Source organism: Pimephales promelas, chromosome 14 (genome assembly GCF_988280905.1).
Source record: "Pimephales promelas chromosome 14, fPimPro1.hap1.1, whole genome shotgun sequence".
Taxonomy (NCBI): Eukaryota; Metazoa; Chordata; class Actinopteri; order Cypriniformes; family Leuciscidae; genus Pimephales; species Pimephales promelas.
In genome coordinates this window covers 19,707,712-19,726,875 of record NC_142782.1, presented here as the reverse complement: position 1 = coordinate 19,726,875, position 19,164 = coordinate 19,707,712, and the positions used below count along the sequence as shown (strand labels likewise).

At 37.1% G+C, this 19,164-nt stretch overlaps 1 protein-coding gene across 3 annotated transcripts; it reads right to left on the bottom strand.

The window, feature by feature from the left end:
• On the bottom strand, window positions 1-17,540 carry ercc6l2 (ERCC excision repair 6 like 2). Of its 3 annotated transcripts, none has more exons than XM_039679997.2 (18): window positions 17,330-17,540; window positions 16,544-16,959; window positions 16,342-16,452; window positions 15,598-15,791; window positions 14,357-14,518; window positions 13,919-14,126; window positions 13,567-13,824; window positions 11,773-11,892; window positions 10,619-10,690; window positions 9,663-9,808; window positions 9,445-9,540; window positions 8,554-8,653; window positions 8,230-8,382; window positions 7,877-7,948; window positions 5,636-6,341; window positions 4,772-4,926; window positions 3,721-3,893; window positions 1-1,233 (listed from the first exon to the last, which is right to left on the bottom strand). In XM_039679997.2, the coding sequence occupies exons 2-18, from the start codon at window positions 16,820-16,822 to the stop codon at window positions 336-338; spliced, it is 3,903 nt and encodes a 1,300-aa protein (XP_039535931.2). In that variant the 5' UTR covers window positions 16,823-16,959; window positions 17,330-17,540; the 3' UTR covers window positions 1-335. The 3 variants fall into 3 exon arrangements, with proteins under 3 accessions (XP_039535931.2, XP_039535924.2, XP_039535916.2); XM_039679990.2 differs by having other exon boundaries at window positions 16,544-16,945; XM_039679982.2 differs by having other exon boundaries at window positions 16,544-17,540.
• Window positions 17,541-19,164: the final 1,624 nt, after the last annotated feature.

Here is a 19,164-nt window from a genome sequence, read left to right as displayed (position 1 = left end):
GTCAATGTTATTTTATTTTTATTTTTTTTCTTTAAGAGTCTTCAAATAGCTACATTTTACTTTTATTGGAAAAAATTAAAATATGTGCCTTCTTCAAAACATGAACTTTAATACAATTAAAAAACAAGATAAAATAATAATTATATAAACTGCCAAGCAATTATACAGTGTACTGAATCCTGAAAAATCTAACTCTTTTTTTTAATAAATTCAATATTTAAAACAAATTAAAAACAAGTGATCATAAATTTAAAAAAAACTGTTCGAACCTGTTCAAAAATCCTTGCAATAAAACATAACATTGTAAATTATCGTAAAAAAGAGCAGCCTTAAAACTAGTGCTTCCAGAGAAATTTCTCATTTTTTTTCCAAAGTTGCGAGCTTTCGGTTTTCTCATTACTCTTGAACTTTGCAGAGACACTAACGCTGTTACAGATCTTCTCGACCTCAGTCAGATCTGTGAGTTTGTTAATGCTCTCCACATTCCCCTCATTCAAAATGTCCCAGAAGTCTTTTCCTCTACTTTTTGCTCTTTCTGTGCATGTGGATGTTTTCACATCCTTCGTTTGGTCTACGGTTTTCTTCTTTGACTTGAACAAGTCATTGAGGATGGATGTGTCACCTATAAGGTCTGTGATTTTGGAGGAGCCGCTGGTCTGGGTTGAGCCTGATGCAGCACAATCATCCGTGGAGACTAAAAGTGACCGTGAAGTGTATTTCTTGTTCTTGAAAGGTTGTGAGGAACCAATAATGTTGGTTTTAGTTTCTTCTACAGGTGCACTGCATCTTTGAGAAAGATGCCTAGAACTTGATGATGGTTCTTTGTCTGGGGAGGACATCTTCATTTTGTTGTTTGTGAGGTCTGTACTGCAGTGAACGTGAACCTCAGAGGTTTCTGGTTTATCCACTCTCTTTTTCTTTGACGGTTCTCTTTGATCCTCAACTTCGAGGGTTGGTACCTCAACTTGAGGTTTAAGAGGGGACTTTCGGTGGGCTCTTTTTGAGGTAGTTCTTTGTCTGGCTGTAGAAGGTGGCGGTGAGGTAGGTGGCTTTAGCCCGACGTTGGGTTTAGGAAAGGTCTTTTCGGCGATGTTCTTGAGTTCAAGGCTCTCCTGGCTGTAGTAGCTTCGCAATCGGCTTAGTCTCTGCTCTGAATCGTTCTTCAGAATATCATCTGCAAAGTCTCGCACAGTGTCGAATCCAAAGAACTGAGCCATTTCTTCCAACTGCTGTCTGCGAGACAAAATATTATCTTAATGACACAAGTCAACTTATGTTAGGCCCTGTTTACATCTGGCATTAAGATGGGATTTGGTCGATCGCATCATAAGTAGACGAGAGACATACTCTGGTGTTTTAATACATCACTGTCAACCACTTCTGTCCTGATTTTTTTAGAAGATGGTCTAGAACAGGTAAATCTGTGGGTTTTTTTTTTTTTTTCAAATCTTTCGATCTAATGGATGAAATAAGCTCACGCAATTTACATATGAACACAGCCAGACATGATTGAAAAACTACGAAGAGCAGCAGCTTTTGTTTGTGCTCTGATAACCAGAAGATCACGCCGAACGCGGTGAGTACATGTTAGAAATCAGGAATAGTGAGAGAACATAGTGCTTGGTACGTTTTTTGATCTTGTGTCTCCAGCTGATGAAGTTTAAATCCCTTCTGGCTGGTGCGCTTGCCCATAATATGCATGTATTAGCCCAAGGTATAGGTTACCGATGTGTAGAAAGGCCAGATATAGTAAGAGTTGTGTTCCTGTATCTATACAAGCTCTAAATACATAGGAATTCGGCCACTGATACGTCACTTGTGCTCTTTTTTTAACTTGTTTTGTGATGTCAGCAATTATTTTTGATTGTATTATGATATGGCGATAATTTAACATGTTATGTGTTTGTGTTATGTACGCATCTACGGTGGAAACAAATTTCTTCACAAGGACAAATAAAAAATCTATCTATCCATCCATCCATCCATCCATCCATCCATCCATCGTGGTCTTTTGGGGCTTTTCGAATGCATTCGACCACACGAGTGTTTGCACTACAAAAGCAAAAGTCAAATGTGTTTTCTACTACCTTTGGAAGTGGTCAAAAGTGGACAAGCTCAAAATGTTTTAGACCCCGTTTACACCTGTATTTAGTCCACTTGTGATTCCGATAGACCAAAACACATCTTAATACCAGGAGTAAACAGGGCCTTAATGACACAACTATATACAAAATGATTTTCAAAGCTTTAAGTGTGTTTTATTTGGCTAAATCATCTGTAGTCAATTATTGGACTAATACAGGTCAATGATAAATCCGAAAAGAAAAAAATCTAGTTTAATACACATGTGCCAAATTCTTAAAGATGTTAGATGCTCTTTGTCTTCTTGTTGGTTTCATATGGTGTAAAAAAAAAAAAAAAAATTAACATCAAGTATTTGAGGAGTAAAAAGGTCAAATTATCTTTTATATTTTAAGATATACAGTCACGAGGGTCAGGAGGGTCTTCATATATCATTTCAGATATATATCATTTTTTATTTTGGGATTTTTTTTTTTCTGAATGTTTCTGCAAGATGGTTAGACCACACAACATAGGACTTGAAATATTAATAAGCAGTTTACTTAAAAAATGTAGTGTATTATAAAATTCTAAGAGATCGTTTTATACTCCATGCATTGCAAAATACAGTCAGAGAGCAAGTTTATGACAGCCTGTATATTATATCATAAGACCACAGCCCATAAGTTACAGCATAATAAGAACCACAAGATTTGCTTAATGCTAAAACACGTGACATGAAACACACTCTTAAAGGGATAGTTCACCCAAAAATGAAAATTCGGTCATCATTTACTCGCCCTCATGTTGTTGCAAACCTGTATGACTTTCGTTCATCTGTGTAACATAAATGATATTTTTTTGGGGGAAATGGAACATTCTTCCAAATATCTTCATTTGTGTTCTGCAGAAGAGAAGAATGTCAAAGATTTGGAATGACAAGCAGAGGAGTACATAAATTATGACAGTATTTTTATTATTTTTGGGTGAACTATACCTTTAAGATGAATTGAACAATGAACCCCATTTTAAAACATAAAACAACAACCAGAAAATTCAGTGTAAGGGTCTTTAAGGAAAACCACTTAGTAATTTGAAACTGAAAGAGCTCACAAGCTGCTTGTGGCGTAACTTCTAATGGTTGCCACCCTTTGTGGTTTCAAAGCAAAAACTATCTATGAAGCAAGACCCTTAAGTATGTGTCTGAGTGGAGTTGAATCCCATTACAGCAATTCATCAAGAAAAAGACATTTTATATACTAGTGAGTGTGTGTTTTCACCATTACATGAGCAAACAGTACATTTGTGAGATTGTACTGAGGAGAAAAGCAGAATAAAGAGGGGGTTTTGCTTATTACTTTGGCCAGACTTGGGAAATGGGTGGGTGAGAGGGCTCCGGGGTGGTCTTCCCTTGCTCCTGCGGCCCCAGGGGCCAGGCGGGGGCAGCACACCATAGCTGTGGGGAGAACTGGCACATAGCCCTGCGCTACCAGGAATTTCCTCTCACTGACTTGCTGTTCTAATGTTTTTAGCCCAAATTGACACAATTAGGAGTTTTTAGCCCAATTGACACAATTATTTGCTTTGTGTGGAGATGACGGCTGGTCAGATCTTGTGCGGGGAGAAAAGCGAGGGATTTGGAGCAGAAAATAGTGTTACCTGCACATGCTACTGGGTGTTTCGCCCACTATGATAGTGACATCGTTCTGGTGGTAAGAGGTTTTGATGGTGTGGGTGACCGGATGTTCCATGTGGGGTCTGCCAAATGCCAGCGGTGTCTGACCTCCATCGCTGTGATCTGCAAGTAAGGGATCGGATGCCTGGGTGGACGTCTGTTACACAATAAATACAAAGTATGTTAGAATTGGACTTATTTAACAAATCTTTACCCAAAAATCGTGAGTCTAGTATAGAATCTACAAAAAATCTAAAAAAAAATTGAAAACCCCATAACCGATACGGTAGGCATTATGCTGTGTGGAACGCTAAAAAAATGGTACGTAGTAGATCTGTATCTGCAGTGGATTTATACCACAAAATGTAACACCTGAGGACAAACTAGCTGAACTGCCTTTATTTCACAACATCTTAAAGAAAATAACCAACCAATGCTCTGTCACATGCAGTGGTTCCTGAACTGCAGAACTGAGTCTCCTGTGCCACAGCTAAAGTGTGCTTTTACACTCTGAATTTAAAGTAATGAGATAAAAAGCACCATGAAATAATATGAAAACAATACATCTTTCAGTTAAACTATCCATATTCCACTCAAAAAAGAGCCTGTTCTTTTAAAAAATCACTCAGAAAAAAAGAAGTTACTGGTCTCAATCAGTCTGACAAATCTTTCACCAAATGAATGCACCGAATCAGAGCAGTTACTGAATCAACATTTGATTCACTCACTAAACAGAAATTTTTATATTCAGTCATTTCTGACAGCATTAGGTTTGTGGAAATAAGTCATTTAAACGACAGCAAATACTTGTGCAACAGTTATTAAAAAAAAAACATTACATTTTAATTAAAAAAAATAATATTCATTTATATATATATATATATATTTCTAAAACATTTAAATGTTACCAAGATAGATGGTTTTGATAGTTAATTAAACAATAATAGCACACACAAAAAAGTGAGGCAACTCTTAGTGAGTTCGGTATATAAATTGTTAAATATAAATATTATAAATATATAAACTTGTAGAAACCTCTGATGAATCCAGAATCTGGTTTGCAGGAAGCTGCGAGTGTTTGTTGAGTTCAAACACATCTCGTACGGCAGCACGGCTCAGCCGGTCTTCTGCTCTGCTGGAGCCCACTACCTTCTGATTCGAGTGGGTGTAGCTCACATGCTGAAGTCCACCTGTCAGAGAAGTCAAAACACTCAAGTAGATTGGAACAAAGAGAATTGGAACACAATCAAGATGACTTCAATCTTCTCAAAAACCTAATGAAGAAACCAATCTTCTCAAAATGTCTAAAATTTTCATTTTAATTTATTAACTGTTATTCAGTTATTTTAAATTAATGTTATGTGCACTTTTCATTTATTTTTATTTTTGTGTGTCCTGGTAAACCCTAGGTTCCCCATTTAAAATCCTTGTCTTTTGGGGACATTTTTTTTGGCTCATGGATTATGTCTTGGATTACATCATTGTGTCTATGGAAAGAGCTCATAAAACATGGAAACACAACGTGTGTGTGTGTGTGTGTGTGTGTGTTGTTTTTCTTAAATGTGTTTTGTTGTTGTTGTTGTTTTTTGTAAAATCTATTTTTGGATTATTTAATTATATATTATGTTTATGATAACTGGTCAAAAATCAATAAGGCTACACTTTATTTTAAGGTGACAGTTACATTGTACTTATTTAAAAAATGTACTTACTATAGAGTTAGGTTATAGGTTAGGGTTTGGTTTAGTTACTTTTAAATATGCATAATTTACAGTTATTACTATAGCAAGTACATGTAGTAACATGTAACTACATCAAATTAAAATAAAGTGTTACCATAAATAAAGATACTGAGTATACAAGATTATTTTAAATCCAGATAAATATTCCAAGTTATACCTAACAATGAGTCCAGAGTTCCGGTGTTTCCTGCATCTCTGGATTGAGTTTTGTTACAGCCTAATGCGTTTCGACTCTTTTTGCCAAAAGACATTTGTGTAGTGTTGTCCTTGTGAGTTGACTTATTCTCCTGAGACGGACCCTTCATACATCTCACGTTTTTCTGAGGCACTTCATCTTCAGATGAAGAAAAACTTTCAATATCAACTTCAGATCTTTTATCTGCAAACTTCACCCTTTTGTGAACATGATTCTTGCCACCAGTTGTGCTGTCATTGTTGTGTTTGTGTGATCTTGGTGGAAGGAGCTCAAGGTCTGCTGACACTTCTGATATTCTCTGTGGTTTATCATCCATCCCTTCCTCGGATTCAATGGACAGATCCAGTGTCTTAGATGCTTGTCCTTTAATCGTGGTGGGTTTTTCATAGTTATCCTCATCCTGACTCTGACTAAAGTCCTCTTCACTGTCAGTCTCCTGCAATCCTCTCTGAGTCATTTGTTTCTGGAGAACACTATACAGGCCCATATTGCCAATACAGGAAGTACCAGCTCCCGTCTGCTCCCCTGTGTGTGTTTCTGAGGGCCTGGAGCAGCAGGGATCTTCATCCTCACTTGCACTGCTGAAGTCCAACACCCCAGCGGTTTTAAGCCCAGAGCCTGCTGATCCACCTGTTCGCTCAGTAGCAGCATCTGCTGACCGGGGATCCTGAGGTAAATCAAGATGGTTTTTTAGTTTTATGAAAAAGATATTTTGTTTTAGGGGTGTTTATAAATATATATATATATATATATATATATATATATATGTATATAAAATATTCACAATATGCCAATATACTACTTGTTTCCTGCTATTACAAGAAATGCTGAATCTCCAAACAATGATACATTCAATCTGTAAAAGAAAAAAAAAGTTGCTGCCTTAAATTTTTAAGTACTATCAACTTGGATGTTAAAAGGTTAGTTCACCCAAATAATGAAAATTATGTCATTAATGACTCACCCTCATGTCGTTCCAAGCCCGTAAGATCTCCGTTCATCTTCGGAACACAGTTTAAGATACTTTAGATTTAGTTTGAGAGCTTTCTGTCCCTCCATTGAAAATGTATTTACGGTATACTGTCCTTGTCCAGAAAGGAAATAAAGACATCATCAAAGTAGTCCATGTGACTTCAGTGGGTTAGTTAGAATGTTTTGAAGCATCGAAAATACATTTTGGTCCAAAAATAACAAAAACTACGACTTTATTCAGCATTGTATTGTCTTCCGGTTCTGCGTTCATGAGGCCGCAGTGACGCTGGTGACGTAAGACGCTGATGACGTGTTCTCTGGTTATAGGTTACCAGAGAACAAGTCAGCAGCGTCACTGCGGACAGAACCGGAAGACAATACAATGTTTAATAAAGTTGCAGTTTTTGTTATTTTTGGACCAAAAATATGTGTCTTTGATGATGTGTTTATTTCCTTTCTGGACAAGGAGGTCTTACGGGCTTGGAACGGCATGAGGGTGAGTCATTAATGACATAATTTTCATTTTTGGGTGAACTAACCCTTTAAAGTAATTTAAACTTAAATTACATTAAACTGACTTAAAATTGGTTGCATCTTGTATAACATAAAAAAGTTGAAAATTGAGTTAAGCAATATGTAAAAGCATATGTTGTCATAGCTCATTGATCATATAATTCTTTACAGAGTAGTGATCTAAACTGCATGTGATAAAATAAATTAATGGCTGTCAAATAATGACAAGAAAAGAAACAAACAAAACAACTGCAATTCTTAAAAAAAAAAACTGAACTCTGCTCTCAACCAAGGAAGCGTTATCCTTTAGCTAAACTTATATTTCACACCAATCATGTCTATTACAGTTTCTTAATGGATAACATCTAAAACACATTACATACAACATTACCACACTTTAATGATAGCGACATCCAGTTTTTAGCAAAACATTGATTTTAACAAGCCGACACGGTTAGTCAGTGCCCATCCTCTTCAGAAAATCAATGTGTGAGGTTCTTTCCAGCAGAACAATTAGATAAGGCCTCTGCTGAGTAAATAAATGCGGTATAGATAGTATGATTCTGTGTGGTCTTCACCACTGGGCTTCAGAGGGGGTTGATTACGACCATGTGTTCGCTCGTCATGCCGTGGGAACAGACAAATGATGGGGAGGGGAGGGATGGGTGGGAAAGGGAAGCGTTTCAGTCACGGGTCTGTGACAGGGTGGGTACTCACTGGCTCCTCCATCCTCTCGTCCAGAGCTTGAGTTCTGGCCGTCATGATTCCCACCTCCACTTGGCCCTCCCTCTGTAAGCCAAACACGCGATTCCCATCATGTCAATGAGAAGGAATTCATTTCATATAAACAGTTCATTAAAGGCATGTCATTAGGGATATGTATGATCAGCTGGGCCCTTACAGACAGTAAAACTCTGTAGATAGTTTCCACATGCTCGTCAGAACCTCTGAATTACAAGTTCATGATGTGCCCGTAAAAATCTAATTTCACTAAGGCTGGAAAACTGAACATTATAACATATATCAAATATTCATATATATGGATGCGGATTTTGGACGTTTAGTTTTACCTCTAGGATGCGATGGGTAAGACAGGTGCCATCAGTCTGCAGACGGAAAAGGTTTCGGGTCCCAAACAGCTCCCCTGCCTTGCTGTCAGTACCTTGAACCGCCTCAAAGTAGCGTCTAGCATTCTCCTGGCCAATCACTGACAGCTGAAGTTGCTGTCAAGCAATGAAGGAGAGAAAGTCTCAATACATTTTACATACTTTCAGTGTATTCATATGTATTAGGTGTAATGACAAGGGAGCTAAAACTAAAAATGCTCACAACCGCAAATTACTGTTAAACTGAATAGGAATGATATCTTCGTACACCTTTGCTGAAATACATACCTGTTTGTAAATCTGGCGCAAGTATATGATCTCCTCTACCGTTCCTAAAGAGATGAGTCTAAAAACGGTCACATCCCTGCACTGGCCAATACGATACGCCCTGTAAATTGAAATAGGATTCACACAAGTCTTATTGGGAGCTTGATAAATTTCATACAACCTGCATGTAAACTACTGTTCAAAAATGTAGGGTCAGTAAGATTTTTTTCATGTTTTTGAAAGTAGTCTCTGTCAAATTGATCTGCCTTTATTGATCTGCCTTACATAAGGTAGATGTTGACACAATTTTCTTCTAGAAACAAACTTTGTTGTATTATTTTCATGTTATCACTGTGATGGAGCTTTGATACCATTTGTAATGTAAAAAGCACTATATAAATAAAGGTGACTTGACTAAAACAGTAACATAGTGAATTTATTACAATTTACATTTTATTTCTATGGTAAGATTTTGTATTTTCAGTCATCAGATTAATTTACATTGTGACTCTGCCTTAGATGTAATCAACTCTATCTGTGTCTGTAAAGGTGTGAACCAAATGGCCCATAGAAACTGAATGCTTACTTATTAACTTACTTACTTATTTTATGTATTGGCGAAATCTAATACATTGGCGAGCCACCCAAACCACTGCTCAGCCAAATACAGCAAAATCTAACACTATTTAATAGTGTCATGATTAAACTGAATATTCGGCAGCCATTACTCCATCCTTCAGCGTCACATAATCCTTCAGAAATTATTCTAAAATGCTGATTTGCAGATTACATTTTTTTTTAAAATTCAAACCTTTGAACGTTAGCATTGAAGAATTTTAAGAATGTTTGTCAATATTTAATACTCAAATGCAAATACCTAATCATATGAATATTTCCCTTTTATTTGCTCACCTGTCAATAGCCTGAAGATCATTGGCAGGATTCCATGTTGGATCAAACAAAATGACAACATTCGCTCCGATGAAGTTAAGGCCAAGTCCACCCGCCCTACAGAAGAAGCATGAAGATCAAAATCATTGTAAATTAGACTGTCGAGATGTCATAAATTTTGGGAGATCTTGTAAATAACAGGCATAACGGAACATAATAGCTTTTGAGGCCACACTCACAAAGTAGACACCAGACACAGGTTGACATCTCGAGAGCTGTTGAACTCTCTCACTATCTTAACTCGGTCCTTAGACTTGGTGTTTCCATCCAGTCTGTGGTACTCCAGACCTTCGGCCATACAATAGCTTTCCAGAACGTCTAACAGCTGTGAAAGTATAAAGAAAGGATTATTTAACCTGATTCATATTTAATAAAATTATTAATGTCTGTCAATCAATTCAAATTAATTGCAATTCTATTTTTCAATAAAGATTCACAATTACATAAACTATATACACTGATGAGCCAAAACATTATGACCAGTCAGAGCGAGGTGAAGCGAATATCGTCGATCATCTCTTCACAAGGCAACATATTAAAAGGTACAATATGTACGATTTTTTATAATAAAATATCCAAAAATCACTTGCACACTGCACAATATATATTTCCTGCAGTTGTGTACTTCCAATATCCCAAAAGTTCCCAAAGATTTTTAATAATGGCTCATCCCTGGTCATTGTCACCTGTCAATGACTTAATATCCACGTTATCCCTGGTTTCCGCTTGTTCTACCATAGTAACTATGTTAATAGTAACATAGTAAATATAAATGATTTTACTAAGCAAGACATGTTCCTGGATTAAAACTAATTTGATTCCTGTCCAAAAATGTAGACAAAACCCAATCAATACGCCTATCCCTAACCTTACTCATAAGTTATCCCTAAAATCAGAGGGAAATGATGAGTGAACAGTGAACACTGATGTAGAAGAACTTAACCCTGGTTGTAAGCCTAATCTTGACAAACTGTAAACTTGTCCCTCAAATTTGATTGTATGATTGAAATGTTGTTTCAGGAACATGTTGCACTTGGTGAAATCACATTCACAATCACCATATATTTAAACAGTTTTAATATACATAGGAAAAAAAATTGTAAATAGCATAGCAAACTTTTTATAACCACCTCACCTTGGTGGAAAGAGAGAAGAGTAGAACTTTGTCTTTCTTCGCGATAAAGTGATTTAGTAGCTTTTGCAGAACCTGAAACAGGAAGAAAAACAGGACACGCTTTTCAAGATGATGATGGGAGCAAAGACAATCTTGCTTAACACGCAAAAACACACAAAGTTTTTTATTTAAATCGTAATGAGAAATAACACGTCAGTCAGTGGCCACTGGGTAGAGATTAACAGAGCAGGCTGTGTCTTTTCTTTCTATTGCTGAAGTTTTAGAAACCAGCGGCCATTCTTGTGAGGATGCCAGTAACTCAGCATCTGCCAATAACAGCACCCTCAAGATGCTCCGGCTAAAGGGAGGGGGAAACCTTTGAAAGGAAGGCCTGAAGAAATGTTAAATACTGTCCTTGTTATTTCTCAAGGAAGTGTATCCACAGCCTCTGAGGGAAGACAGCTCAGGGCCAGAGCTAGCCACAAGAGGGTTTATTAATCTCCATATTGCCAGAGAAAAATCTGGAATAGACTGCAAATGAAGATATCCTGCGCAGTTTGATGATGTGGGCACTCCTGATTCTAATAACTGTAATATGCAACTCAACATACTTTTACAGTCAGGGCTCAACAATGAGGAAGGGATATATTTATCTCATACATTTTTATGTCTTGCAAAATTAAAACAACGTATTAAATATTTTTTGGGGAAATTCGGCTGATATGTCACCAAGATAATATGCTGAAAAAAAAACTGCAAAATTTTTTTAAAATTTTTTCCATCATATGCAGGCCAGCAAAAGTGTGTTTATGAAGTTATAGAGTTAAATTATAATTATGTCATTTTCAGCATTTTGTAGAGAAAAATAATATTTATAATAAACAGAAAGAAAAATTTACATGAACATATTCTAGCAAATATAAAATTGCATTGTTAAAAATAAAAATCGATCATTCTCTTCTGTGGTGGAGTGAGTCAATGAAAATGAATGTTGACTGGGCAAGTAAAAATCTAAAATGAAAAAAAGCCCAAACAGTATTTTGAACGAATCGATTGAGTTACCTGGTGACCACGTCTTGGTCCACCAGAATTTATAGTTTAGCCTATATACCGGTACAATAATTTTGTGAAATAATTCAAAATCTGGTTCTTGATCAATAGGAAAAATGCCTCACCTTCATTTTTCCACTGTACATGGGGTCAGACATTGCTTCAAATGCTGCTTGTTTGCACCTCTCTGTGAAATCTGGAAATTTTTTAAAAACTTGTTCGCAAATGGCGGTCACATATTTTTCCTGGAAAAATTGCAAAAATATTTACAGAAATATAAAGGATGATGATAAACACAATCTGTTCTTGATGGACCAAGTCCATTTGAGCCATTCTAAATTATATTCAATCAGACCTCAAATCTGTCCTAACAGACCAGTTGTACTGATATACACACTGATAATAAGAGCAGCAAATCAGCATATTAAAATGACTTCTGAATGATCACATGACACTGAAGACTGAAGTAATGGCTGCTGGAAATTCAGCATTCCCATTACAAGAATAAATTATATTTTAAAATATATTAAATTAGTGCTGTCAAACGATTAAAATATTTAATTGTGATTAATCGCATTAATGCCATAGTTAACTCGCGATTTATCGCACATTTTTATCTATTCTAAATGTCTCTAGATTTCTTTTTCTCCCATTATTTTTTAATGTTATTTTTTTTAACAACATTAGCATATACAGTGTTCAATTTCACATTAACATTCTCACTTGGAGCAAATAATCTCTCACACAATGTAACACTGTTTATCAATAAAAGGGTGAAAGAAATCATGACAAGGTACTGATATTGACGACGGGGCGGAGAATTCGCATCAGCTGTGTGTGAGTGCTTGGCCATCATCAAGTGTTATTTCAGGACCTGCTGCGATGATGATAGCTCAGTTCATTACGACAAAACACACAGATCACTTTGGTCTTGTCATTGGAACCATTTGGCAACTTTTTAAGGCTATGCTTACACGGAAACGATTCTGAAGAGAAAACGCAAAAGTGGCGTTGCGTTATCACTTTTTATTCTGCGTTTAGACGAGCGTTTTGGGTGTGAAATCCGCGTGCAGATGGTGATGGAAAAGTCTGTGAAATTCAATGTAGTATGCACTCAAAGCGGCTAAGAGTGCATACTACAACAACACTAAGCCTGCGCGCCTGCGTTCAACCTTCACTGTCAAGCAGACCTTTGCGTTTTTACCATTTACACAGGAACGCGGCGGGGGAGCGTTTTAAAGACTTCCACTCTGGAGGGTGGAAACTTTTTTGCGTTTTTAAGCCCCAAAAACGCCGTCGCCGTGTAAACGAAAGGCACATCCGATAAAATATTTTTACGTTTTCACCCGCGAGCGTTCTCGTGTAAACAGGGACTAAAAGTAAACTTTCCATTCAGAATCTTATTGGCATCCATTTAGGCGTCTCACACTCGTCATCCACTCAAAACGTAACATCAACCAACTATTTGGCCGGCTCACAAGCCCAAACAAGTGTGCGGCGTGCCTGTTGTTTAGTTTCTGGTCTAGCTAGATCCTCTTGGGCTTTGGTCGATGAAGCAACAAAACATCCTCGCGCGGCGGAAACCATTGAAATGAATGGTTTCATAGTGCAGTGCGCATGCCGCGTTCTGTTGCAAAAGCATGTGGAAAAAACTACAGTTTGCTAGGCCAAAAAGAATGTTAATCGCGCGATAAAAAATTGACGGCATTAAAATGGTTGTGTTAACGCCGTTAATAACGAATTGAACTGACAGCCCTAATTAAAATAGAAAACAGTTGTTTTGAATTGTAATAATATTTCACACTATTATTATTATACTGCATTTCAAAAACATTCCAAATCTTATAGACCCCAAACTTTTGAACGGTAGTGTACATGACAACAATCCCTCACTATTCCCACTACACCCAATTACTAACCTGTTTTTTGCTGGTTCCTTCTTTGGACTGCAGTAGTGCAACATGATTTGCAACCTTTCTAAGTATAGCCAGATAACTAAAGTACAGGTTTCTGATCGGCACACCATCTGCGTTCAGTTTGTAGCAGCACTTCTTCCGTAGACGGCCACTGCCACAGCGACACTTTCCTGAGCTCAGCAACAGTAGGTTCACATCATCTGTATCCAGCACTGCTCGGTACACCGTCCGCTGGAAGTCTGTCAGTGAGCAATAGACAACCTGGAGAGGGACAAGACCAGAATGAGTGCAGATCAGAGCATGTACTATGATATCATTTAAAATCAGTTGGTTTCTTTGACTTGAAATAACTCACTCGATCATCTTTCTTAGGTAGCTGGTCACTGATAATGGCCTTTGTTCTCCTGAGGAACCAATGTGAGAGTTTTTTGGCAAGTTCCTGAACTGCTTTACGGCCTTCTGCTAGACCTCTTTTTGTCACAGTGTGCTTCTGCCCCTGCTCAATGGGGTCCGAAAACCTGTTTTTAAAACCTCCCAAGGAACCCAGGCATCCAGGAATGGCCCTATGACATGAAAGTGTTTTAAACAAATGAATGGAGAAATTATCGTTACCATTAGTAATGATATCATTACCAATTATCATTACCATATACTACCATTATCATTAGTAGTATAAAGGCACACAAATATACAACTTGTGTTTCAAACCCCAGTAAACCGTCTACAAAAGCATCCAAGTCAAAATGGAGCTCAAGTACCTCCACCGGGGTTAAAATCAGTGGTGCTTTCTCACCAGTCCATAACACACCACAGCTCCTCAAGGTTGTTCTGAAGAACTGTTCCTGTCAGTCCAACCCTCACTTTACATCTCATCTCCTTCATGGCCTGAGTGATCTGGGACCTGTGGTTCTTTATTTTGTGAGCTTCATCAACGATAACGGAAGCCCAATCAATGCTGTACAAAATCAAACATTGCATTGTGTAATATGAAAAAGATGAGTAATCATTAAATCATTAAAGAAAAGCAGAAAAGGACATATGTTGAAAACTACACTGACCCATTAACTGTACAATGAATGTTTAAATATGATAGGAAATAATCATTTTGACCAGTAAACATTTTGAAATATACACAATATAACTGAATACCATGCAAAAGTTTTGAGACAGTAAGATTCTTTTGTATTTGGCAATGACATTCAAGTGATCGAAAGTGACGTTAAAATGTTAAAAAATATTTCTATACTGTAAATGCTGTTCTTTAGAAGTTCTCTTTAGAGAGGTTTTCTCGTACTGCGTAATTTCTTACGATAGGCCTCTCTTGATAGGTTGCCGCAGGACAGCCAATAGGCACGCGGGCCACCTTGCCTATGTCTGCATGCTGCCGCAACATGTTTTACATTAATTTAAAAAAAATAAGATAATTTTTGGCTTCAATATCTCGTGGAAAAGAGGTTTTCCCCAGCGAAAGATATTACGCAGCACTCATTCCCTCTTCTAGAGAGAACCGAGGTTACGTTAGTAACCGAGTACGTTTCTATTCATTAATGAATCCTGAAAAAATGTATCATGTTTCCATAAAAATATTAAGCGGCACAAGTTTCTTCAACCTTGATACATTGATATTAGAAATAAGAAACGTTTTTTTGAGCACCAAATAAGCATTTTACAATGATTTCCCAGGAATAAAATACATTTTAAAATATATTCAAAATTTTTTTTTTTTACTTTTTACTTTATGTAGTTTTTACTGCATGTAGTTACTATAGTAATAAATAACTATAAATTATGCATAATTACAAGCAACTAACCCTAAACCAAACTAAACCCAAATCTTAACCCTATAGTAAGTGCATGTAGTTACTTAATTAGTTCAGTACTTAAACGTATTGTACTTAACAGTTTAACAAAGACACCTTAAAATTAAGTGTAACTGTAAAAAAAAGATCTTACCGACCCTAGACTTTTGAACGGTTAAGTTTATATACAAAACAAAAAACATAAAACAAACTGAACTCAGTGTGAACAATATACCTGTTAAACTCGTCCAAACAGAGTCTGAGGGTCTCATAAGTAGTAAGAGCAATCTCACATCTTCCTCTCTGCACACGTGCCAGTTCTTCATCCTTCCTCACACCGTGCACGACCACAACTCTAAAATGACCCCAAGTGTCTAACTCATCTTTCCAGTTGTAGAGGACAGAGAGTGGAGCCACAATGAGGAAAACCTGAAAAGAGTCAAACAAATAATAGCCTACTACTAAAGGCCAGGGTTCTGTCACTTCTGTCTATTCTATTTCTTGGTATTGTGACATTGCCCTGAAACTCCTGTTTTGCCTTGTCTGTGTGCCCTGTTTCATGTTGTCATGTTTTGTGTGAACACGTGGCTTATGAGTGTTCTCATTGGCTGCATTCATGTCTCTTGTTTTGTATTAGCACATGGCTTGTAATTTGTTTTAATGGCCATGTGCTTGTGTTTTAGTCATGTTTGGTGTGAGCACATGGCTTGTCATGTATGTTTCCTTATGCCATATGTGCCATGCATGCCATATTGTTACCTGATTATTGGTTAATTTGCCCCACCTGCCTTCCCCCATTGCCCTCTTTTGTTTGCTTCCCTATGTATTCTCCTTATCAGTTATCAGTCCTGGGCTGGTTCTTCGTGTAAGCTACCCTCATGTTTCCTTTTCCTGCCAAGTCCAGTTCTTATAAAGCCTATCACTCTGCATTTGAGTCCTCGCTACTTTTGTCAACCCAAACCATGTCCATGGCACTTACCTTCTGAACTTGTTCTGATGGTTTCTGTGACAGCAAAAACTGTGGCCTGTTGTTTTCAACGTCTTTCCATGTACCAGTTTTCTGCAAAACTGCAGCTAGGAAGCCGATGACCTAAAAAAAAAACAAAGGAAAGAGGAAAAAATGAGCAGTCCTTACAGGGTTTGTTCTATACATTGTAATATGTAGATATGCATGCATTTACCTGAACAGTCTTTCCAAGACCCATGTCATCACCCAAGATGCATCCTCTGGATTTGGCATAGTTACGATAGATGAATCGAATGCCCTCTCTCTGATAGTCTCGTAAATATCGATTGATTGTGTATGGAACTTTTACGTCAATTCCTGGCAGTAGAAATGGCTCAGAAGTACCTAGAGGTGACTGGTTACTGTGGAAAAGAGGTCTCTCATCCTCAAACTGAGGACTAGATGTTTTGGCATTCCAGCCCTTTGTAGATGAGCCTTCCTCCTCCATCTCCATCAAGATAGCATTCACATCAATACAGGTGCCAACTAGATAATGGCTTGTTTAGTTGTGACAGGCTTCTCCTTTGGAGCAGCACAAATGATGAAATCATTATGGTGATCATATTAGGAGTTTGACCTGCAAAACAGAGGCTGAATAAATAAATTCCATATAAGTCATATTATTTGGATATTGAGAAATTTACTAAAGCTAAAAGTATAGATCAGCAAACAATTTTATTCCCCATTCAATGACAGTGTATGGAGACTGAGACTGTCATCCCAACACCTTCTTTTGTGAAGAAAGATAAGAGGGAAGAAAACAGTTTAGAGAGAACATGACATTTGAACATGACAGAATTTTTATGAACCTCAGCTGTCTCACTCATTCGTCAATTCTGACACAAATTTTGAATAAATATTTTTTTGGTTTGAATTTAAAAGTATATTTTGCGAGTTGCGATCACTTTAATGTTATTCCTTAAGTTCATTCCGTACACAGTGGAAGTCAGTTTTGTCTTACCGTCATGAATTCATTTTAGTCTCGATGCAACGTTAGTCTCAGAGATGATCATGTACGTTATTTCTGGTGCCTGTCTTGACTGTGAGATAAACAAGTTGTTATTCCTCTGCATGGCCAATTCATTTTGATTTCGTTCTCGTCAACTTAGCACCATGCTGCTCACAACCTTTGCTATGGTCACAAGGAACAGAGAGATTCGCGTTTATTTACCTATCTGTGTGTTGAGAGCCGCACTTTCCGAACAAGCGCTTGGAGAAAATGGAGAGAAACTAAACATAAAATTAAAGAAAAAATGAAAATAAATTTTAAGAAGAAATGAAATTAAATTCAATTTAAGGTAAATGCCAAAATGTATAAACTCAGATCAAATAGCCTATATTTTAGCTCTTAATATTTAAACTGTCCATTTTTTAGCTTACATCATACTAACATGTAGTTTTTGTTTAAATAATTATTAAAATTAAATGAAAATATCTATCTATATATCTATCTATCTATCTATCTATCTATCTATCTATCTATCTATCTATCTATCTATCTATCTATCTATCTATCTATCTATCTATCTATCTATCTATTTATCTATCTATCTATCTATCCATCTATCTGTGTTTCACAGACTTTCTCCAATCTAATATTTATGTTTTTCCATGAACAACTTAACTTAAAAAACAAATGACAAAGAAACAAAGAAATGTTTCTATGGCAACTAACTAAAATAAACATGAAAGTTTAAAATGAAAAAAAAAATTATATAGGCCTATGTTTCACTTTTCCTTTATTTACGTAATAGTAATAGTATAGTAATACATGCTATGATAGGCCTAAATAAAAAATAATACTTAATTATAATAATCAGATATGCCTATGCAAACTGCGGTGTTATTGTCCAACTCTTCAAATCAAAATATTTTGAACTGCACTTAAATACGGCAGGTTGTGTCTGGTAGACCAGACCGGTGCAAATTAGCACACAGTCCAACATTAGCCAGGCTCTGACTGAAAAAGTTCCACTCATTTGTTTGACATCCTCCTATGTATCTCTTCTCAGTATGAGCCTCTTTCCAGGGGAGCCACCAGATCTGCTAATTATGGTCAACGAATGCATTAATGGCTTTGCTCAAGGGTGGTCCATATCTCTAACACATTCATTCGCACTGACCTCACCATCTTGGGTGGCATTTTTTTCATGGGGGCAAACAGACCCATGCGCTTCTGTAGAAGAAGAAGTATAGTGTTGTGTTCGACCCAATGCTATGCATTCTGCTATGTAAACCATCTGTCATGAATGTTTGGGCTTTTTTTTAAGAACATCTCCAGCAGCTGCCTATATTCCCAGCGTTGAGAGAGGATGAACAGAAAGCTCTTTTTTTGTCTTGCAGTGTACCATAGCCGAGCGGACACAGCAACACAAGCTTCCTCCTCATCTTTAGCTTGGATAACAATAGCGACAAGTTGTTTCCTTAAGTTTTCAGGCCCTCTTGATTGTTTCTACCACAAATATCCTCAATCATCCAGGTAAAATGTTTCCTGAGGTATAATGTTCAGATGGAGACACATCAGGCTTTTCCTGAGCAATGCCCTCAGATGACTTTCCTACAATAGGCCACAGTGTTGTAGTTTTGAGCTCCAGGCACTTATGTTGTCCCATACGGTAGTGTAAAGGGCATTTTTCATTAGCAGTGTGAGATGGCAGGCAGCAGAGACCACTGAAGTTCCCCCTCACTGCAGATGCTGAATGGGAGATTTGTCCTCTTCTCCCTGCGCTTAGGAAATTCTCCATCTGTGTTTCACAGACTTTCTCCCATGAGTCACTCAAACTTGGAAGCCAATTA